The sequence below is a fragment of the Syngnathoides biaculeatus genome, chromosome 7 (genome assembly GCF_019802595.1).
Source record: "Syngnathoides biaculeatus isolate LvHL_M chromosome 7, ASM1980259v1, whole genome shotgun sequence".
Taxonomy (NCBI): Eukaryota; Metazoa; Chordata; class Actinopteri; order Syngnathiformes; family Syngnathidae; genus Syngnathoides; species Syngnathoides biaculeatus.
In genome coordinates this window covers 11,245,376-11,265,382 of record NC_084646.1, presented here as the reverse complement: position 1 = coordinate 11,265,382, position 20,007 = coordinate 11,245,376, and the positions used below count along the sequence as shown (strand labels likewise).

General features: G+C 52.4%; 4 protein-coding genes across 13 annotated transcripts; 2 read left to right on the top strand and 2 right to left on the bottom strand.

Moving 5' to 3' along the window:
• Window positions 1-810: 810 nt before the first annotated feature.
• On the bottom strand, window positions 811-2,630 carry LOC133503600 (alpha-2-HS-glycoprotein-like). 2 transcript variants are annotated; one of them, XM_061825357.1, is made up of 7 exons: window positions 2,367-2,629; window positions 2,046-2,156; window positions 1,893-1,977; window positions 1,440-1,609; window positions 1,227-1,343; window positions 1,080-1,160; window positions 811-1,015 (listed from the first exon to the last, which is right to left on the bottom strand). In XM_061825357.1, the coding sequence occupies exons 1-7, from the start codon at window positions 2,568-2,570 to the stop codon at window positions 923-925; spliced, it is 861 nt and encodes a 286-aa protein (XP_061681341.1). In that variant the 5' UTR covers window positions 2,571-2,629; the 3' UTR covers window positions 811-922. The 2 variants fall into 2 exon arrangements, with proteins under 2 accessions (XP_061681341.1, XP_061681340.1); XM_061825356.1 differs by having other exon boundaries at window positions 811-1,160; window positions 2,367-2,630.
• A 455-nt stretch (window positions 2,631-3,085) lies between these two features.
• Window positions 3,086-8,557, top strand: LOC133503598 (spindle assembly abnormal protein 6 homolog). 7 transcript variants are annotated; one of them, XM_061825348.1, is made up of 17 exons: window positions 3,086-3,396; window positions 3,532-3,770; window positions 4,269-4,329; window positions 4,538-4,617; window positions 4,690-4,794; window positions 4,915-5,040; window positions 5,171-5,300; window positions 5,448-5,567; window positions 5,653-5,844; window positions 5,945-6,139; window positions 6,502-6,591; window positions 7,298-7,456; window positions 7,547-7,628; window positions 7,696-7,799; window positions 7,876-7,937; window positions 8,039-8,133; window positions 8,250-8,557. In XM_061825348.1, exons 1-17 carry the CDS (start codon window positions 3,277-3,279, stop codon window positions 8,303-8,305), a joined length of 2,016 nt encoding a protein of 671 aa, XP_061681332.1. In that variant the 5' UTR covers window positions 3,086-3,276; the 3' UTR covers window positions 8,306-8,557. The 7 variants fall into 7 exon arrangements, with proteins under 7 accessions (XP_061681332.1, XP_061681331.1, XP_061681336.1 ...); XM_061825347.1 differs by having other exon boundaries at window positions 4,915-5,104; window positions 5,223-5,300; window positions 7,876-7,931; XM_061825346.1 differs by having other exon boundaries at window positions 3,087-3,396; window positions 4,915-5,104; window positions 5,223-5,300.
• A 143-nt stretch (window positions 8,558-8,700) lies between these two features.
• Window positions 8,701-14,002, bottom strand: LOC133503599 (leucine-rich repeat-containing protein 24-like). 2 transcript variants are annotated; one of them, XM_061825354.1, is made up of 8 exons: window positions 13,688-14,002; window positions 12,977-13,146; window positions 12,050-12,136; window positions 11,789-11,980; window positions 11,159-11,327; window positions 10,675-10,937; window positions 9,934-10,476; window positions 8,701-9,871 (listed from the first exon to the last, which is right to left on the bottom strand). In XM_061825354.1, exons 1-8 carry the CDS (start codon window positions 13,749-13,751, stop codon window positions 9,536-9,538), a joined length of 1,824 nt encoding a protein of 607 aa, XP_061681338.1. In that variant the 5' UTR covers window positions 13,752-14,002; the 3' UTR covers window positions 8,701-9,535. The 2 variants fall into 2 exon arrangements, with proteins under 2 accessions (XP_061681338.1, XP_061681339.1); XM_061825355.1 differs by having other exon boundaries at window positions 13,620-13,703.
• A 1,031-nt stretch (window positions 14,003-15,033) lies between these two features.
• On the top strand, window positions 15,034-19,923 carry dohh (deoxyhypusine hydroxylase/monooxygenase). 2 transcript variants are annotated; one of them, XM_061826247.1, is made up of 6 exons: window positions 15,034-15,179; window positions 15,545-15,656; window positions 16,789-16,956; window positions 17,026-17,102; window positions 17,362-17,611; window positions 19,010-19,923. In XM_061826247.1, the coding sequence occupies exons 2-6, from the start codon at window positions 15,551-15,553 to the stop codon at window positions 19,318-19,320; spliced, it is 912 nt and encodes a 303-aa protein (XP_061682231.1). In that variant the 5' UTR covers window positions 15,034-15,179; window positions 15,545-15,550; the 3' UTR covers window positions 19,321-19,923. The 2 variants fall into 2 exon arrangements, with proteins under 2 accessions (XP_061682231.1, XP_061682232.1); XM_061826248.1 differs by lacking the exon at window positions 15,034-15,179 and adding an exon at window positions 15,192-15,410.
• The last annotated feature ends 84 nt before the right edge of the window (window positions 19,924-20,007 follow it).

The following is a 20,007-nucleotide window of genomic DNA, read 5'->3' as shown; positions in this document are numbered from 1 at the left end:
GCCCTGTCATTCATTTGCCTGTTTGTATTTGGTGATTTCAAGCAGACATAAAATACTCTAAATTATCACATATTGGCATAGAATTGCATGTAGGAAACTTAAATTCATATGCTAATACAACAGTAACTGCAGTGTTTTCTGGAACCTTCACTGCAATGCAATGCTGTATTTGTGTTCATCTCTCCATGCCAGTGACTGAGTCCATCCGGAGTCAGAATTCTGGTGAGAGGATCAAATGTTTTGATTGCAATAATTAAGCCTATTAGCATCTTTCCTTTGTTTTTCCCTCAGTCTTTTTTTTTTTTGGATTTCCAAAATGTGCTCACGGCGGTTCAGCTGCACCATTTCGCGGTCAACAAATGTTGCAGTTCTTGTTTCAGATTGGGGGGGGGGGGGCATTTTTGTGTCAGGAGCAGACCTGGCGGTGCTGTTTCCAACCCGCGCCTCACGTGACCCAGAAGTCGAGGCTGCGTTCCTGTGTGGCTTTCCTCCCGCATCCCCAAAACACACTTGGAAGGTGAACTGAAAGCAAAGCAAACGGCCCTCGTTTTACTTTCACTAAGATGAGTTGACGAGCACCCACCAGGGAACGTTTTAAAGAGTTCCAGAAAAGAATTTAAAAAAAAAAAAAAAAAGTACTGGTCAATAGTTTTTTGATCGAGATTCATTCATTGAAGTGACTTTGCAAGAACAAAAATAAAAAGATTTTGGGGGGGGGGGAACGAACTTGTGCATGAAAGGCCGCATCAAGTGCCAGTTGCGATTCAAAGTCAGTCGTGTTGGGCCACAAAGTGAGCAGACAAGCCGCGGTGAAGAACTTGCAATATGTTTATTTGTATGAATTATTGAGGGAGCAGCCAAAGACTGCGACCTCACTTGAGCGGGAAGGGACAAATGTGGTGCACGGCCGCGTCGGGCTCCTTCAGCCGCGCCTTGCAAACGCAAGCTTCCGCACTTTTGTGGAACAGCGGGCGGCACACGGGCTCCGGCTCGCCGGCCGGAGGGCGGCGGAATTCTGCGGAGACCCGAGAGGGACCGTGAGGTCGAAGCCGCCGACGGCGCTTTTGCCGGCCACTTACTTTGGGCGGATACACTTGGCAGGAAAGTTCTCCCACTTGTCTGTGGACGTTGTAATAGGACGTTTGGCAAAAGACGTGATTCTGAAAAGAGGAAGAGAAAGTCACCGCGGCGCCCGAACCGCACAGCGCCGTCGGTTCGGAACTCACAGCTCGGTCCGGGCAGCGAGGCGTGCAGGCCGCAAAAGTGGCCGTGGCGCCTCTGGGGCACGTGGTCTCCACCAGGGCGAACTTGAGCCAGGTGACGGTGCCGACGGCCGGGACGTACTGCCGGACGGAGAGGAGGAGTTTGAGGGGAAAAAAAAAAAAAAAAAAAAGACAGCCGGGAAAAGAAAATGCAAAAAGCCGCGACCGCCCGCCCACCCCTTCGGTCAGCTGGGCCACTTCCAGCAGGGTGAAGTAGTTCTGGTGTCGGCCGTCTCGGTTGAACTTGCTCACGGCCGCGTCGACCGCGCTCACGCCCGTCGGGTCGTCGAGAGCCAACAACTTGGGGCAGGAAGGACAAATGGTCAGCAGCTCGTCGTTGGTGTGTTCTGGAAAGACGGAGACGCCATCTTGGTCACGTTTCACACGCGGAGCCACCCCCCGAAAAAGTGCAGCACTTTGTTTTTGTTCAGAGTCTTCGCAATGACCATGTTCCTGTTGGAAAGGGGAGGGGCTAACTGCCAAAAGAGCCACCTGAAACTGTGCCACGAGGCACTCTTGCCATCTTAGTTCAATCGCTGGCGTGTTTTTGGCCAAAACGAGAGGAATTAGCTTGATAGCCAAGACACCCCCCCCGACTAATGAAGTCTCAGAACAAAACAGGCAACTGACCTGGTCTGGTGGCGCATTCGTGTCTGGTGATCTTGGCCGCGCCCCACATGACCCAAAACTCGACGCTGCAGGTGGCCACGGCGCCCTAAACGCACAACACTCAGTTTGGCGCCCGGCCGCCGTCTTTCGGCGAGCGCCACGATTTTTTTTTACCCGCTCGTTCCGTCGCCACGGCTGGCATCGCTCCAGCGGTTCGGGGTCGGTGAAGTGACATTTGGTCTGCGTCAGCTTGACGTTCACGTCGATGTGGCAACCCCCTGGGAACTGAAGGACACGGAAAGACGTGAGGACGGTCGCCGCGCCACACTTGTACTTTTGACACTTGGCGCTTCTTAGGAGAGGCCTGAATCTTAAATCGCGCTCAGAGAACACAAAAGGTCGCAGAGGGTCACAGACACGAAGGCCGCCGCGATAGCGACGTCGGCGCCATTAAACGGCCTCAAAAGGAAGAACAACTCAGACAATCGCGCTGACCTGCTGGTATTTGCTGCTCTGGATCTCGCGCAGGCGGAACCTGAATCCGTGCTTGTGATGCTCGTCGACGTGTCGGACGGCGAGGTCCGCCGCCGCCTCGGCGCCGTCCTCGCTGCACGTCAACTCCGGCAAAGGCGGTGGCGCCAGGAGGCCCGGAAGAGCCGCGGCGCAGCACAGCAGAACGGCCAACGGGTGAGTCGCCATCACGAAGGAAAGACGAGATGACGCAAACGCAACAGGAAGGACGCTGGCGGACGAGCGCGCGCGCACACTTTAAGCAGGCTGAGGAGCTCCGACGACCAATCGCAGAGGAGGACCGACGCCGGACACCTGCGTCCCAATTAGTGGTGGGCGGGGTTTCAACCAATCACAGCCTTGGCATTCGGAAAGAAAAATGGGAGGAACATTGGAATGTATGTATTTATTTTTAGGATTTGCCTAAAAATATATTTTTGAGAGAAAAAAAAGTTTAATTGAAAAAAAAAATGTTATTCTCAGAATGCTATTTTTTAAAGTTATTATTTTTCCAGAAATCTCATTTTGACCCGCAAAAAATGTTCTTGAAAAACATTTTTTTTTCAAGAAAATGTTTTAATTTTTATGAAAAACTTTTTAAAAGCTACATTTTACTCGAATAAAGGTGTGCACTTATGAGGAATTAAAAAAAATAATAATTCATGTAACATTTACCTCTTTGACTAACCATGTAATTTGTGCTTCCATGAATCCATGCATTTTCTGAGCTGCTTATCCTCACAAGGGTCACGGGCTTGCTGGAGCCCATCCCGGGAGGCGGGCTACACCCTGAACTGGTCGGCAGCCAATCACAGGGCACAGATGGAAAAAAAACAACAACTTTAGCACTCACAATCACAGCTTGGGGCAATTTAGAGTGTCCAATTAACGCTGCATGTTTTTGGGATGTGGGAGGAAACCCGAGTGGCCACCTGGAGAAAAGCCACCCGGGCACAGGGAGAACATGCAAACTCCACACTGGCGGGGCCGAGATCGAACCCGGATCCCCGGCACTGTGAGTCCAACGCTTTCCATCTGAGACACCGTGCCGCCTGTAATCTCTGTATTGTATGAAATTTACACGAGCTAAATGTGATGGCTCAATGAACCCACGACATTAACGTCTTATTTCAACATTTCGTCCAATAAGAGCAACAGTGGATGTGAAATAAGATTTCCGGCTTGTACGTGCTGCGCCGCTGAGTCAGAAGGGGGCAGTCATGGTCACTTTGCCAACCGTCCACCGAGGAATTGCGACAAAGGAGAAGATGTAACCAGCGAAGAAGAAATATGGTTTGTTTGGCGGAAGAAAAAAAAAAGTGCAAAAATGGAGAAAATGTACAGCAAAGTTGTCCAAGTCACCGTCAGATGTCGGGATTGCGACGAAAGGTACGCGAGAAAGTCGCACTTTTTCCACATTTAACGTTTTAGTAACGTACGGTAGTTCGTCAAGTCACGTCAGCTGCAAACTTGGCCGGGCTTGTCAAAATTCCAATTTCAGACGCTTCCATGATTGACCTTTTCCAACTCTTAACGTCAATAAAAAGCGTTGTTGAGTTCGCGGAGGTGTGGTGGGGTGGGGGGTAAGAGTTCATCACTCCAAACCTCATGAAAATATGTCGAATAAATTGAGCTTTTAGACCAAATGCAATCTTTTAATTTGTGTGCATTTCTTTCTGCAGCCTAGCAACCGGTTGGCTCCGCCGGTCCCACAAATTTGATTTGTGGCACCATTATTAACTCACTGTCGTCCTCGTTGTTTGATGTGTTTTTTTTTTTTTTTCTCGCTAGCTTGCGTTTATGCACCGTATGCGATCATTTTGCTCACGATAACGGTGAGAAGAATTTCATCCGGCTTCGATGACATTTTTTGAAATCATCTTCCAGAAATGCGCCCATCCGCGTCACCGTTGAGCTTCAGGCGAGCAAAAGTGGCGTTCACAGACGTGTGAGTACAGCATTTGTTTGGAGCGTAAAGCCTTTGCGCTTTCCCGTCTTGAATCTTTTTGTGTTTGATGAGATCCCGCAGCTGTGCCTTTTCCCACAGAAGCTTCGATCCTCGCTGTCTTTTCTCACCAACCTGAGCGCAGATTACTTGCCGACCTTCTTCTCCGCTTTTTTTTTTGAGACGTTTTCTCTTGTCCTTCGCTCATCAGGATCTTGTGGTGAGATTGACGGACGACGCCGATCCGTACTTCCTGTTCAACCTCACCCTTTGCCAAGAGGACTTTCAAAGGTTTGCCTCGGGGGAAAAAAGTGAGTCAGTGTTTCGTGTTTTCCTTGAAAACGTTTTGAATCTCGTGTGTAGTTTGAAGGTCCAGCAGGGGCTCCTCATCGAGTTCTCGTCGTTCCCGGAGAAGCTGATTGAACTCGTTGATCAATGTCAATCCGAGCAGAGTTCCGACCATCCCAGGTCGGTCCGCCATTTTATTTTCTTTGACACGTCCTCACGCTTTGAAGCCGTTGCGTTCTGAAAAAAAAATCCTTGCACGCGACTGATCTTTTCTCTTCTTGTCTTTGTACATTTCAAAAGCAAAACCAAAAATGTCTGCAGGTTCCAGCTGCTACTGTCTCGCGAGTCGGCGTCGCCGGATGGCCCCGCCCACCTGAGCGTGATGGAGACCAACTCCTTCAAGCACATCAACCACCTTTCGCTGAGGTTGGTCCCGGGCTCGGACAAGCTGGTCAAAGACTACCTGGCGCTCTGCCTGTCCTCGCTCAAGGTGACAATTGAGCAAACTTTCAGGATTTTCACTTCCTCTCGCCGTTTGTTTGTTTATTTATTTCAGTGACGTGGAAGACAAACGCGGCGCAAACCGATTCAACATCTTTTTGTTCCAGGCCGAGAAAGAAGCTCTCGAGGTGAAACTGCAGAAAACTCGAGCTGACCTCAGCACGCAGCTCAATTACGCTCAGCAGGTTGGTTTGTTGCTTTTCCGTCGGCAAAACGTCTCGTTAGCACGTAACCGCAAGAACCACATCAAAGAATGCAAACTTTTTTTTGCCGCCCCAAAAACCAAATAAGAAGCGATTGTTTTTACTGTCCGTGTGTCAAATTGCCGTCAGGCGCTTTCTGAGAGGAACCAAGAGTTGGAGCGTCTGCGTTCCGATTGGACGCTCCAGAGCGGCACGCTCACCAGCCGGCACGCCGACGAGTTGCGGTCCGAGCGGGAGAAAGCCACCGAGGTGAGCGGGCCCCGCCTCCCGATTCCGACAGTCGCCCCGCCGCCGGTAGGTCCGTGACGATCGCGCGGCGGCGCTGCCGCCGTAGTTGCAGAACCGCCTGCAGCGGGAGACGCAGCAACTGCGCCAGGACCTGGAGAGCGCTCACCAGCGCGCCAGCCGGCAGATGCAGAACCGGCTGACGGAACTGGAGACCTCCTGCAGGGAGCTGACCGACAGGAAGTACAAGAACGAGGCCGTCCTCAGGGACCTGGAGTGCAAGCTGGCGGGGGCGGAGGAGGTACGTCGTCCCCGAGTGCCAGAAATGGCGTACCTGGAGAAATATCTGTCCGATCGAGTCCAATCGGAGGACGTGTGCGCGCACGCCCGCCCGCCCGCAGGAGTGCCAGCGCGCCAAGCAGCAGGCGGCGACCCTGAGGCGCGAGAACGCCTCTCTGGACGCGGCGCTGCGCGACAAAGAACGCGCGGCCGACCAGCTGCTAACGCGCGTGGCCGTGCTGGAGGAGCGAGTGAAAGATGAGGAGGCGCTGCTGAGCGGAACCAAGGAAGCGCTGAAGGCCGCGCAGCAGCAGAAGGTTGGTGCCGGAGGCCCGGGGGCCGGAGGCCCGGGGCCAGGGGTCCGAGGCCAGGGGCCCGAGGCCAGGGGCCCGAGGCCAGGGGCCCGAGGCCAGGGGCCCGAGGCCAGGGGCCCGAGGCCAGGGGCCCGAGGCCAGGGGCCCGAGGCCCGGGGCCGAGGCCCGGGGCCGAGGCCAGGGGCCCGGGGCCCGAGGCCCGGGGCCCGAGGCCCGGGGCCCAGGGCCCGGGGCCCGAGGCCCGGGGCCCAGGGTCCGGGGCCCGGGGCCCGAGGCCCGGGGCCCAGGGTCCGGGGCCCGGGGCCCGAGGCCCGAGGCCGTCCCCGGCGCACGCCGTCTCATCGCGCTCGCTTGTCGCGCTGCAGGAATCCGTTCAGGAGAAAGCTCAGAGCAGAGAGGCTCAGCTGCGGAACCTCGAAGCCCAAGGCAAGATTTTGTCTGAAGATGTCAAAAAGGTTTGTCGTGTTCCTCGTCGGCTTTCAAAGTCCCTGCAAAGTGAAAATGATGAGCTTCCCGTGCATCCTTCTCCCGTCTTTGCATAACTTTGAAACCTAAAAATGGATCCCTTTCAAAACTGAAATATAGCCCGGCGCTCGTCACGGGGCTTGACTGCACCACCGCGACGAGGCGCTTTCAAGCCACCCGTCAATGTGCCGCCAGTCCAGTCAAGTCAGTACTTAAAAAAAACAATAATAATAATAATAAATTGCCACCCCTCCTCATGCGTGACTCTTGCACACACTCACGGCGAACAACGAGGCGCTCACTGCAGGTTATCGAGGCAAGTCAAAGAAAAATGCAACGTGGAATATAACGCTGCTGCCAGGCCAGCGGCGGGCGTATCCTAAGGGAAATACATTTTTCACACATGACCCCTGTAAATGAGGGAAAAGTGAAACGCGGATCTCTTCAATTGACTACGAAATGTTTTCAGCAATTTCCCGCAAATGTGTTTTGAAACAAATCCCTGAGAGACGCATTATTTTCCGCTTAGGCCACGCCCTGCTCCGATAGGGTCGGGTTGCCGCATCTTAAGTGAAATTCATAATTTCACGCTCAAGTCATGCCGCAGACGTATGACGATACCTGAAAAGTTTTTGGCTTTACGCTGGCGAGGCGGCTTCGAAATGCGGCGGACGTGACGTCTGGCGCCGTTTCCAGGGCAACGAGATCATCATGAAGTTTCAGCGCGAGCTGCAAGTTCAGCTGGACAAGCTGAAGGTTCGAGACCTGGCGCTGCTGGCCCAGGAGAAGGAACTGGAGCGGGCCCGCAAAGAAGCGCGAGACGCTCGCCGGCAGCTCGGCGCCAAGGACCGGCAGGTCGCCGCGAAGCCGCCGCGCGGCGCCGTCGCGCTCTCGGCGCCTCGTGGCTGACGATCGGGCGTTTGCGTGTCGGCTTGCGTTTGCCAGATCGTGGAGCTGAAGGAGAAGCTGGACTCGAGCGTGCGGAAGCTGACTGAAACCAAGGAAGTGTTACAGAAAAACGAGAACGGTGAGGAAAGTTCATCTTGGATCAAGCGCGCAGCGCCTCATGCGTCGTGTTGCGTTTGTGTTGTCAGTCATTGTGTGGCTGAACAAGCAGCTGAACGAGAAGCAACTTGCGGAGAAGATCGCGGAGCCTCTGGAGAACACGGCGGCGGCGCTGACGCCGGCGGGACCCCGAGTAAGCGAGAGCGCCCCGTCGTCGTCGTCGTCGCTTGGACGTGCTTTTCTGAGCACTTGTCGACTTTTTCAATCAGGCACACTTTTACCCTCACGTGACAAAAGCTGCTGTGACGCCTGACATCATTCACAAGTACGGGTCAGTTGAGACGAACACCACCCCCCCCCCCCCCCCCCCACCCCCCCCGCCGCGTCCCGTCCTCCTTATTTAAAATACAACCGAATGTCTGTCGTGAACAGAATGAACGACTCTGCCGGTCTGGACGCCAAATACTTTAAGAGGAGAGACGACAGCGTCGCCGTTTACGCTCTTCCGGACGCGCTCGTCCCCCGAGGTGATGTCGGGCTGCCATCACGCAATCGCATCACACTGCGGCGTCATCATCATCATACACTATCGCACGCCATGATTTGATTTTGAACACGCAAATGTTTTTTCCTTCCTTTTCAGAGCCCCCACCTCAGTACCCCAAAGCGCCTGTGGCGTCAGCGTACTTCACCAATTAAACACACGCACCTACTTTTTATTTGCACATCCCACAGGTTGGCTTGTCTCTTGTTGTTTGTACTTGTCTTGGATTCTTTAATAAATCAACTTCCCGTGGTTGTTATGGTTCCACTTATGATGCCTTTTACTGGGCTCATCAAGCGAATGAGCAGCGGGGATAAACTCAGTCGCATTGGGAAAAAGCCGTTTTGTCGCTTTTTTAAACTGCGACCGCTCGTTCAGAGTTCGTTGGTCACCTTCGCTGTTGCTGACGTTCACATTTCTGCAATTATTTTGGAACGGGGAGCCGTGGGAGAGGGCTTGTCTGTGAAACTCAGGTTTGTAAACGGCTAATGACTTAAAGCCCCCCGCTTGAGGACGCCAGACCCCCCGCCATTAAAACACGCTCTGCCGCAAATGCGGAATTTTTAATCACACGAGTTGAAGAAAAGGTTCCATGCGCAGTCTCGAGGCCTGTCCCATGTGAACATGTCCACGTGTGGTGGGCCACCGCTAGCGTTGCCTTTGTGAGAAAAGACGAGCCAGTTTGTGGAGAGAACGCCAAACGAAAACCAAAAAAGGAGCTCCGGCGCATTTTCTTCTTGTATTTCCCATGCGCAACTGCTGTTAGCTAAAGAATGGAAACCCCCCCCGTAAAAGTGGAAAAAAAAGAGAAGAAGACACAAGAACTGCTACATGCTGATGAACACGACCACATTAGCTTCAAGCGACTCCAGCGTGCACGCTTGCGGGATCATTCCGGACACACTGGAAAGAAAATACGACTGAACCCGTCCCAAACAAACAGAACCAGAAGAACGCGGCAGTCTGGCTACGTCCACATCAAAGTCAAGGAACCATTCTGTGAGATATCCTCCGCGTTGAGAGGAGCCGACACGGACGCCTCCCCGGGGCGGCGGTCCGGGCACGTCCCACCAGAAGGGGACCCTGAGGACGACCCAGGACACGCCGCAGAGACCACGTCTCTCGGCAGGCCCGGGAACGCCTCGAAGCGGCCGGGGAAAGACAATCCTGGGGGTCCCCGCTGAAGCCGCTCGCGTCATTTTCTTTCCAGTGTGGCCGGAATCTTCCTCCGTACACGAGCGCCTGGCTCGCCGTCTTCAGGACTCCCGAGCGTTCACGGTAGCCAGTTTTATGGCACCGCTTTTGTCCCAAAGTCTGAAGACGACGAAGAAGCGCACGCGCCACAAGACGAAGAAAGTCCAGTGAGCCGTCGTCCGTCCGAGGAGTCAGCAGTGGATCTCGTAGGCCGTCTGGGAGTCGGCGAACAAGCCGGCGTGGTTGACGAAGGCGCCCTCGCCCTCCGACGTCATCACCGGCTCCGCCTCCCCGCCCTCGCCCGCCATTCTCCGCACAGTCCGAAGGTCGACGTCGGGCTCGGGGGGCGGCGCCGGACTGGCGGCCGCCGAGGAGCCCGTGCGGCCGCTGCCCGCGTCCGAGGGCGGCACGGGTTTGGCGCGGTTCAGGACGAACATCTCGTGGCCGCGCTCGTCTCGGAACTCCTCCAGCTGGTCGAACGTGGTCGGCCCGTCCGAGTAGTCGTTGACGTACAGGACGTTCTCCTCCTTCATGTGGCGGAGTCGCTTCGTTATTTCCGAGGTTTTCCGGGGGGCGACGGGGTCCCTACCTTGCGCGCGGCGCGCTGGTCCTTGTGGCCCTGCAGGTGGCGGCCGTAGATCATGGCGACCAACAGCAGGGCGGTCAGCGCCAGCAGCGAGATGCCGGCGGCGATGGCCGTCTGCGTGGCGGCGCCCAGGGCGCCGAACGCCATGCTGCCCGAGGCGTAGAGCGGCTCCCGGCTCACGTCGCCGCCCGCCGCGCCGTCGGGGCTCCTCGGGCGGAGCCGCCCCGGCGAGCGGGGGTGCGCCCAGGCGGCCCAGGGGGCGGAGGACGAGTTGATGGCCAGCTGGAAGGTGACCCGGGCCGCGCCGCCCGCGTTCCAAGCCTCGCACTCGTAGAAGCCGGCGTGCGCCACCGTCACGTTGCTGAGGAAGAGCATCCCGCTGCCCGTGTCCGGGTCGAAGTTCGAGGCGGCCTTCTGCACGTGCGCCCCGTCGCCCTCGGAGGGCTCCGCTCCGTCGCCCGCCGTTCGGGCCCCGCCGCCCAGGTCCTGCACCAGGCCTCGGGGCGCCAGCGACACCTTGCTGGGAGACGCCTTCCTCCAGGTGACCTGCGGGGGGGTAATTAGCGATTATTTTTTTTTTTTTTCCCCCGTTTGAAAGTGATTTCTTGATTGAAAAGATCGGGGCCGTAATGACTTGACTTTTTTTTGTTTTTTTTCCTCGATCCTTACAAGAAATCCTTTCAAAGCGGTTCAACTCTTCTCACGTCAAGCGGGAATTTGGATTTTGAAATCAGCGAAGCGTACCTGCGGCCTGGGGTATCCGGAGGCGTGGCAGGACACGCGCAGGCTGTCGCCCAGGCGCACGGCCAGCCTGCGGGGCTCCAGCTGCACCAGGGGGGGGATGCAGACCAGACTGTTGGGCGGGACCTCCAGCAGGCTCAGGCGGGACAGCCGCGGCGGCTCCGAGCACGACAGGCGGCGCTCCGACGAGCTGAGCAGACGCCGGCCCTCCTCGTCCATCCAGCCCCGCAGCCAGCGGAGGGCGCAGTCGCAGCGCCACGGGTTCTCTGGCGACAGGACAGGCCCGCCCGGGGGCGGCGGGGGGCTCGTCAGCTCGGTAAATTGCGTGTTTGTGATCAATCGTTTCTGTCAAATGTCGTCTGCGCTCAACGTGTTTCGTTACCAAACAAGCAATCGCGCCTTTTGCGTTGCTCAACATTTTGTTCGTAGCCGCCCCGTGCGGTTTCTTCCCTTTTTTTGCAACGCCGGCGGTCCTCGAGAAGCTCACCGGTGATGCGGAGCACCTGCAGGCTGACCAGCGGCCGCAGGGCGGCGGCCCCGACGGTGTGGAGGCGGTTCCGGCTCAGGTCCAGCAGAGCCAGCGACGTCAGGCCGGCCAGGGCCCGTTCTTCCAGGACCTCCAAGCTGTTGCGCTGCAGGTGGAGCTCCTGCAGCCGCTGAGGACGCCACGCGACACCGCAACGTCGCGCTCAGCAGGTTTTCGCCATTTCAATAATAAGCGATATTAAAACAATAAAGACCACTTTCTGGAGAAAGGTTGCTTCTCCTCCATCCACAAACAAGGGGAAAAAAAAGTCAAACGCGGGACTCAATTTTTGGGGCTCCTTGAAAAAAAAATCCAAATTTGTTGAAATGAAATTTAAGAAATTTTCCTTGAAGACTTGATTTTTTTTTTTTTCACTTCATTTTCATTTGATTTTATATTTTTAAATGAAGTTGTATTCAAGCAAAATCCTTCAAAATGATCACTTCTGGTTTCTAACCATAAAAAAATCCTTTTTTGTTAAAAAAAAAAAAAAAAATCATGATCCAGAGAGAGAAATGGACCACTCATTTCTTTGTTCTGGATCTTTTTCCCTGCTCCAATGTTTATATTTTCCGTCGTGCGTTTCGTCACCTGCAGGCCGCGGAAGGCGAAGTCCGGCAGGCGCGTGATGTCGTTCCCCGCCAGGTAGAGGACCCGCAGGTGCTCCAGGCCGCGGAAGGTGTCGGCCGTCACCAGGTGGATCCTGTTGCCGTTCAGCGCCAGCTCCAGCAGCCGGGCCTGCTTCTGGAACGAGCCCGGCTCCAGCGCCGAGATGCTGTTGTTCTGCAAGCAGGTGGCGCCGTTGCGTCTCGTTAGCCTGCGCGGGCGTGCGCGCGTGCGAGTGCTTTCTACCTGCAGGTAGAGGTAGTGCAGGTGCGGGAGCGGGATCAGGTCCTGCCGCCGGATCTGAGCGATCACGTTGTCCTGCAGGAACAGCGTCTGCCGGGCCGAATTGGCGCAGAGTTAGCGCGCCGCTGTTAGCATATTCCACTTTGCAGTCTTTTAATCCGACGATTGTTTTGACACACGAGCGCCGCACGGTGCCAGCGGAAAGAAAAGCGCAGCGCTTGGACCGAAGTCAACAAAAGCCGTTTTCTGGCAGTAAATTAGTGCCGCCGGGATTTTCATTTGAAATGCCGCAGAAGACAGGGTTTGAATTTGAAATGTTGACTCATCACATTTTCAATAGTTGCTGCAATTCGCCGTCTGTGGCACCAGGCAGGGTCACTTCAGGTCAGAAGCGAAGAGCCGGCCAATCGCAGTCCCGCTTTCTTAAGTCACGTGACGTCACGTACCAAGAAAGGGGAACTGCGATTGGCTGGCTGCTTGCTTCTGACCTGAAGTGACCCTGCCCGGTGCCACAGACGGCGAATTGCAGCAACTATTGAAAATTCAAATCCTGGTGGCTGGCACTTATTTACTTCCACAGTTTTTGTTCTTTCAAAATGGCGACTTTTTCCACCTAATGGTGGCGGTGGACGGGATCGCGTGCCCCAGCGATCTAAGAGGCTCCGTCGTCGGGGGGCGTCACGCCCCCCTGCCGGGGTCATCCGTGCCAAAAAAGGTCCCACGTGAGGGAGCAGACAAAAGCACGGCAAAAAGACGGATGTGTCTCAATTGTCCTGGCCGTCCCCGAGACCGACCTCGGATAAGCGGTACAAGATGGATGATTTCTTTTTCCAAAATAAGACTTATGTTCCTCCCCCAAAATATACAACAGCAGAAAAAAAAAAAACAACAACCTTTGATCCCACGCAGGAGCCTTTTGTTTTTGTGTACCTGTGCGGACGCGGGCACGTGTTTGGGCAAGGCCAGGAGGCCCGTGGACCCGCACTCCACCGTCAGGCTGTAACATCGGCAGCTCGCCGGGCACGGGGCGGACGAGGCGGCGGCGTGCGGCAGGATCGCCCAGATGAGCAAGAGCGGCAGCGTCGCCATGGCAACGCGCTCTGAAAGAAACAAAATTCACAATATCCATAATACTGTGGCCGCACAGTCCAGGCCGGGATTTGAACCCGCAACCTCAGAACTGTGTGGCGGATGTGGGAACCGCTCATCCATTGTGCTGCCTGCTAAATATTACACGTAAATAGATTGCTGACATTTACATTTCATATTTCTTATAGCACAAACAGAGTTTGGCAGCTGAGCGCAAAACAAACAAAAAAAAATCATTTTGGTGTTTTTGGAGCGTTGTTGAAATGGATTAGTTGCATTTTGACGCAGTTCCAATGGGGTGTGATGATTTGACATACAAACAAATTACATTCGTATCTCGCGGCACGACGGCATTATGACGTCAGCAACAATAACGATAAAAATTATCAAAGCAGTTATGAAGCCGTATTTTACCAGCAGTCTGGACAAAAGCCAACAAACAAAATAATAATAATAATAGTATAAGGGCATGGCTATTTCATACATATCGTCGTGTTTTTGCACGCGAGACGCGACGTCCGACACGATGGCGGCCGTGTCGTTTTTTGTCACCTGACGATGAAGACGGAGGAAGAGGAAGAGGAGGAGGAGGGGGGGGAGGACGTCGCGGCTTCATCGGCGATCATTTGACGTCCGCCATGTCGAGGAGGATGCGGGGGGGGGGGGGTGGCGCGTGGCGTCCACCGAGGATGCAAGGATGGAGGGAGCAAGCGTCAACGTTCACCTTCTTTTTCTTCTTCTTCTTCTTCTTGTGTTGCTGTCAAGATGTATGGCGGCACGCATTCATCCAAACACGCACGCAGGTGTTTCCTCCTCCTCCTCCTTTTCCTGTACCGGAAGCTCCAAGCTCTTCCACACAGCACTCACTTCCGCCCGCATTTCCGCCACAATAAAAGAAAAAAAAATGCCCCCCCCCTCCCTCACATCACAGTGACCGTTCCGCTTTCTTTATTTTCTGTCCTGTATTTTCAAAATGACAGTAACAGTTGATTAGAAAAAAAAAGGCAAAGAAGCAATTAAGTGCATTTTAATGCGGCACATGGAAATGCTAAATTATGATGTATTGATGAAAGTAGTCATAACAATAACACTGACGGGAAGTTCAAACATTTCATATTCTCGACCGTCTCAACGGTGTCACAACAAAGTACTACAAGATAGACAATTCATCCCGTGAAAGGTTAAAAATATAATACACAAATGGGGGGGGGGAAGAGAATAGCATAACAGCGGTAGTTTGCCACGGCAATTTATGAAAGCACGTCTACATCATTTGAAAGAATATTTTTTCATATGTGTTTATTTTTGATATTATATATTGTTTTACATTGCAATCCTTGATATCTTTTCTATGCAGAGAATTACAGTTCAGTCCAGTCCAGGTGAACTTCTTTCCTAGTTTGCGACGCCCCCTGCAGGCCACTGCGCACAGGCAAATGCACACATTTGTCGACAAATATCTCGACAAATATGGATTGTGTTTGAATCGGAATGCTGACTGCGCTGCACCATCCAATTTCGGAATCGGCAGGCAGTGTTGAAAAGGCTTTCTGGAATTAAACAAAATGCTCACCGTTGTCATCAATTAAAGCATTTTTTTTCAGGTAGTGAGTTCAGAAAATGCAATAGAAAAAAATAAACATTTCATCGCAAAAAAAAAAAAGTGTCACTGGAGGAACAAATGAAGAATTGATTTCATCGGCACCTTTCCAGATTCACAATTTCTCTTTTATCAACTTCCTCACCTCTCAAATGATGAACAACATATATTTAAATGTAGAAAATGATCTATCCACAACAAAATTACTAAACATTTACGCTCTATTGTTTCAGTTTCTTACCTGCTTTATGTAGAAAACAATCATTTCAACTAATAAAGCGGTGTAGATTTGATTGACATTTGGCTAGACCCGCCCTCTTTGGCCCCGCCTTCGTGTGACGTTCACGGATGTTGCGATTTTGCCAATGCTTGACAGCCTGAAATTAACGAAGCAAAACATTCTTCGCTGTTATTACCCTTCATTGCGCTTCATTTCATCATCGGGTGCGTGTCTGCTGTTGTCGCCACCTTGTAATGTGTTCAAAGTGTTTACTTTAAGGAGCTAGCCGTTAGCCGTAGCTAGCTTGTGACGTAACGTAGCTGGCTAGCTAGCTAGCCTAGCTTCGAGTTGCACGTGTACTTTACTTTGGGAATGACCGACGCGGTTCAAACTGCTACAAATAGTACAGACAATGGACAATGCTCAAATATGACCGTACTTGACGAAAAGTGCTTGTAAGAAAATATGTCCATTCATGTTTGTGTGTGTGCGCCTGTGTGTGGGAATACAATATCTGTGTGTAGTATCTGTATTTGTGCGTTGAAGTGTGTGTATGTAATATGCTCATTTTTGTGTGTCTGTGTAAAAGAGCGTTATGAGCAGCGCTGAGCAGCTGGCTGCGGTGGGTTCCGTTCTGGTGGACCCCCGTCAGGACCTGACGCGGCGGTTCCGAGCTCTGTTCACCCTCAAGAACCTGGGAGGTAAATTGGCAAATATCACTGCACCATCTGCACAATCGACGACGTCGTGCCAGGTGGCGGCACGACTCTTAACTGTCGCGCTGGACAGTTGCTCCATTATGCGGTCAAACTGTTCGAATTGCATATATTTTTTTTTGCACAATTGTCAAAAAAAAGAAGTATTGCCAGATCACGAGCAATTTTTTTTTTTTTTTTTTTTTGCTCAGTGACTCGCAATGTCTGTTGTTGTAGTTGAGCCGCTCCAACTACCAAATTCCTTTTGTGTTTTTGGCATCATTTGATTTAAGCATTTAGTGTTCATGCTTTAAAATGTTCCCCCAAACATCTGGTGTGCGTTTGTCTTTGATTGTCTGCTTTTCAAAAAAATGCCTTCTGGAAACTTTTTATTTTTATTTTTTTGTGGGTCTCCTCATGATACCCACGTTTACCGGATGTTGAACTGAACTTAACTTTAAGTGGTGAAAAAAAAAAAAAAAATCCCGGAGGTAAAGCAAAATGGCCGACTTCCTGTCTTTTTGCGAACGGTTTCTGGAGAAATTGTGTGGCTCTATCTGTCCATTTTCTTCGCCGCTTATCCTCACATGGCTTGCAGGGGAGTGCTGGAGCCCATCTCAGCAGGAGGCGGGGAGGGTACACCCTGAACCGGTCGCCGGCACACGGAGACAACAGACAAGAGTCGCTCTGACAATCACACCGACGGGGCAATTTAGAATTATTCCAAAGAATGTTTCATGTTTTTGGGATGTGAGCGGGAAGCGGAGCGCCCACCCGGAAAAAAGCCACGCAGGGACGGGGAGGACATCCAAACTCAAGACACGCGGGGCCGGCATTGAACCCGGGACCTCAGAACTGTGAGGCCGACATTTCCAGCTAGGCCACCGTGCCACCTATTCGTGGTTGAATGAACTTGAAATAAAAATGGACAAAAATATTAGCTGGCCGGTATGACATTTTCAGTTTGTAGGTTTTTAAGAGTAGGTCGTGTTTATGTATTTTGTTACTTTGTGGTGGGTTTTTTTTTTCGCCATTTTTAATTTTTTTTAAATTTTTGGCATTTTTATTTCCTGTTACATGTAGATGATGAATTGTGTCTGAATTTTTGAGCTGGAGGCATTTCGGTTTTGCGTTTGAGGCGCCGACGCCGTGGAGTGGATCAGCAAAGCGTTCGACGACGACTCGGCGCTGCTCAAGCACGAGCTGGCCTACTGTTTGGGGCAGATGCAGGACCCGCGGGCCATCCCCGTCCTCAGCGCCGTCCTCCAGGACACCCGGCAGGAGCCCATGGTGCGCCACGAAGCCGGTGAGCTGGGGTCCGTTTCTGGGAGAATTCCGCAAAAGGTTCTGGAAAGCTGATGAACCGTTTTTGCAGGAGAAGCCCTGGGAGCCATCGGGGATCCTTCGGTTCTGGATCTGCTCCGGGCCTACAGCCGGGACCCTGTCACTGAGGTACGCTGGATATCAAAAGTCTACACACCTTTTTTCAAATGTATGTTGGTTTTTTTTTTGTTTGTTTTTTTTTTTGGGGGGGGGGACCTTGAAAACTCATTTCAAAACTTTACCGTACGCTAAAGTTAAACTTAAATCTATTTGGAAAAAAAAAATAAATAAATCTGAGACCGGATGAGGTCCGCAGAAGAGAGGCCGCGTCTGTTCCGAGCCCGGCCCGAGTGACACGACACCCCCCCCCCCCCCCCCCCCCCCGCAGGTGGCCGAGACCTGCCAGCTGGCCGTGCGTCGACTGGAGTGGCTTCGGAGCGGAGGCGGTCGAGGGCCGCGGGACGCCGACGGGAACCCGTACTGCTCGGTGGACCCGGCGCCCCCCGCCCCCCGGGGGAGCGCGTCCGAGCTGCGCGCCCTCCTGCTGGACGAGAGCCTGCCGCTGTTCGAACGCTACGGTGCCATGTTCGCCCTGAGGAACCTCGGCGGGCGCGAGGCCGTCCTCGCCTTGGGGGAGGGTGAGACTCTTTGACGCCTTCTCCACTAGTTTGTGACTTTGCTTGTTGTTGTTTTTTGGACTGGATTCAACAACCGTCTCAGATTTGGTTCCAGAATGATCTGCTTGTGACTTGAGTGATTGGAGTCTTGTCTGGGCTTTGTTGCAGACGTGACTTGGTTCTTGATTGACTTCAATTGAATTCATTTTCGACCGTTTTGAAACCTTCTTTTAGATTAGTTTGGGACTGGAGTCGAGACTTTCATGACTTGGTTCTTGACTTTTTTTTTTTTTTTTTGGTTTGTTTTTTTTTTTTTAATTGGTTTGTGACTCGCATTTTTTTTTTTTAACTTGATTTTAATCTACCCTCACCTTTGGACACAAGCTGCGGGGCTCGACCGAAAGGGCAAAAGATCCCGGCTACGCGAGGCCGAGTGGAGTTTCCTCCGCAGGGTGTCCTCTGAGCTCTCCCTCAGAGGTGGGGTGAGAAGCTCGGTCACCCGGGAGGGGCTCAGTGTCGAGCCGCTGCTCCTCCGCGTTGAGAGGAGCCAGGTGAGGTGGCTGGGCCATCTGATTCGGACGCCTCCCCGGTGAGGTGTTCCGGGCGTGTCCCACCAGAAAAAGACCCCGAGGACGACCCAGGACACGCCGAAGAGACCACGTCCCTCGGTTGGCCTGGGAACGCCTCGGGATCCCTCTGGAAGAAGTGGCTGGGGAAAGGGAAGTCTGAGTATGCCTGCTAAAGCTTCTTCTGCGACCCGACCCGGAGAAGCTGTAGAAAATGGATGGATGGTTTTAATCTGGTTCTAGACTGGTACTTTACGCCTCTGTTTCCAGACTTGGTCCCTCAACTTCTTCTTGACTGGATTCAACACTGGTTCGAGACTAGTACTTTGCTTTGAGACTGAGTTCCAGAATGGTTCTCGACCAAATATTGAATTTCTTGAAATCTGGACCTTTCCTCATTGCTGCTTTTTTTTTTGTGTGTGTGTGCTTGTTTCCAACTTGTTTGTAAACTGATTTGTAACTTTGTTGCGTGGCTTTTGTTCTGGACTGGTTCTTGACTCGCTCCTAAAATCTCTTGACAACTCAATTCTAGACTGGTTCATGACTTGGTTCTAAAGTTATTTTGAACTTGGTTTGGGTCTAGACTGGTGAGTTACTCGGTTCTTGAGTAGGTTCTCGGCTATGCCTCGACTCGGCTGTGGACTTTTTTCAATGATGTCGACTAACTCTTGACTCGATTCTAGGCCGGTTAGTAACTTGGTTCTAGACTGGGTTTTTTTTTTTCAACTTTTCTCAACTGGTTTGTAATTTGGTTCTTGACTTGCCTGGAGGCTTCGTTCTAAAATCTTCTTCTTGACTGGTTTTTGACTCGATTCAGCATGACAATCAAGTGACCCCCCCCCCCCCCCCCCAGGGCTTCAGTGTTCGAGCGCTCTGTTCCGTCACGAGATCGGCTACGTCCTGGGTCAGATGCAGCACCCGGCGGCGGTCCCGGCCCTCCGCGCCGCACTGGAGCGCGGCGGCGAAAACGCCATGGTGCGGCACGAGGCGGCCGAGGCTCTGGGCTCCATCGGCCGGGACGAGTGCCTGGCCGTGCTGCGGCGTTTCCGCGCTGACGACGAGCGCGTGGTCAAGGAGAGCTGCGAGGTGGCCTTGGACATGCTGGACTACCAAAACAACCAACAGTTCCAGTACGCCGACACGCTGGCCAGACTGCAGGGATGAAAGTGGGAGTGTGTCTGTAAAGTCAACTTTTATTGTAGAAACTGATAAACGCCATGTATGATTTCTTTCAAAAGAGCCCGTCTTGAGTTTTGATTGGCGCGTGATTGAAGTTAGGACCGTTTGCCGACACTTTTTATCTTTTTTTTTTTTTTCACGCCGTTCTAGACACGCTACTGGACTTGTTTTGGACTGTTTCTTTACTTGGTTGTTGACTTAGTTTCAACCTTGTCTTGTGGTTGTCAGCTTGGTTGTAGATTAGCTTTTGACTTCATTTTTTTTTTTTTTTTTTAAATTTTGGTTCATGACTGACTTGATTCTGTTGACTTGATTTTTTTTTTTTTTTTTTAAACTTGGTTCGTGGTTTTGTTTTTGACTGGATCTTGGTTCGTTCCTGACTCAGTTCTTATCTTGGTTCCTGACCTGACCTGATTGATTGTGCATCGGTGCTGGCCTTGGCAAAAGATATTTCCTTTTTTTTTTTTTTCTTTTTTAAATTGCTCATAATTTGGCTCTCGACTTGCTCTCGGCCGTTCTTACTTTGATCTTGATCTGGTTCTTTACTTGCTTTTGTCCCTTTTTTTAAATAAATTTTTTGGGGTGTGGTTTTTGTCTCTGTTCTTGATTGCTACTTGACTTGGTTGTTATTTATTTTCAATTGGTTCCGCAACGGTTCCTGACTGCTTCTCG

Excerpts from the sequence above, each read along its gene's own strand:
- LOC133503600 (XM_061825356.1), bottom strand. The coding sequence starts at position 2,570 with ATGGCGACTCACCCGTTGGCCGTTCTGCTGTGCTGCGCCGCGGCTCTT. Across the intron at positions 1,978-2,045 it reads CGTGGCGACGGAACGAGCGG|GGCGCCGTGGCCACCTGCAG; the intron begins GTAAAAAAAAAT and ends TTGTGCGTTTAG. Across the intron at positions 1,610-1,892 it reads CGAATGCGCCACCAGACCAG|AACACACCAACGACGAGCTG; the intron begins GTCAGTTGCCTG and ends CCGTCTTTCCAG.
- LOC133503598 (XM_061825346.1), top strand. The coding sequence starts at position 3,277 with ATGTTTTTGGGATGTGGGAGGAAACCCGAGTGGCCACCTGGAGAAAAG. Across the intron at positions 5,105-5,222 it reads TCTGCCTGTCCTCGCTCAAG|GCCGAGAAAGAAGCTCTCGA; the intron begins GTGACAATTGAG and ends TTTTTGTTCCAG. Across the intron at positions 5,568-5,652 it reads AGCGGGAGAAAGCCACCGAG|TTGCAGAACCGCCTGCAGCG; the intron begins GTGAGCGGGCCC and ends CTGCCGCCGTAG.
- LOC133503599 (XM_061825354.1), bottom strand. The coding sequence starts at position 13,751 with ATGAAGCCGCGACGTCCTCCCCCCCCTCCTCCTCCTCTTCCTCTTCCT. Across the intron at positions 11,981-12,049 it reads TGCACTACCTCTACCTGCAG|AACAACAGCATCTCGGCGCT; the intron begins GTAGAAAGCACT and ends ACCTGCTTGCAG. Across the intron at positions 9,872-9,933 it reads ACCAGCGCGCCGCGCGCAAG|GAGGAGAACGTCCTGTACGT; the intron begins GTAGGGACCCCG and ends CGCCACATGAAG.
- dohh (XM_061826247.1), top strand. The coding sequence starts at position 15,551 with ATGAGCAGCGCTGAGCAGCTGGCTGCGGTGGGTTCCGTTCTGGTGGAC. Across the intron at positions 16,957-17,025 it reads CATGGTGCGCCACGAAGCCG|GAGAAGCCCTGGGAGCCATC; the intron begins GTGAGCTGGGGT and ends CCGTTTTTGCAG. Across the intron at positions 17,103-17,361 it reads GCCGGGACCCTGTCACTGAG|GTGGCCGAGACCTGCCAGCT; the intron begins GTACGCTGGATA and ends CCCCCCCCGCAG.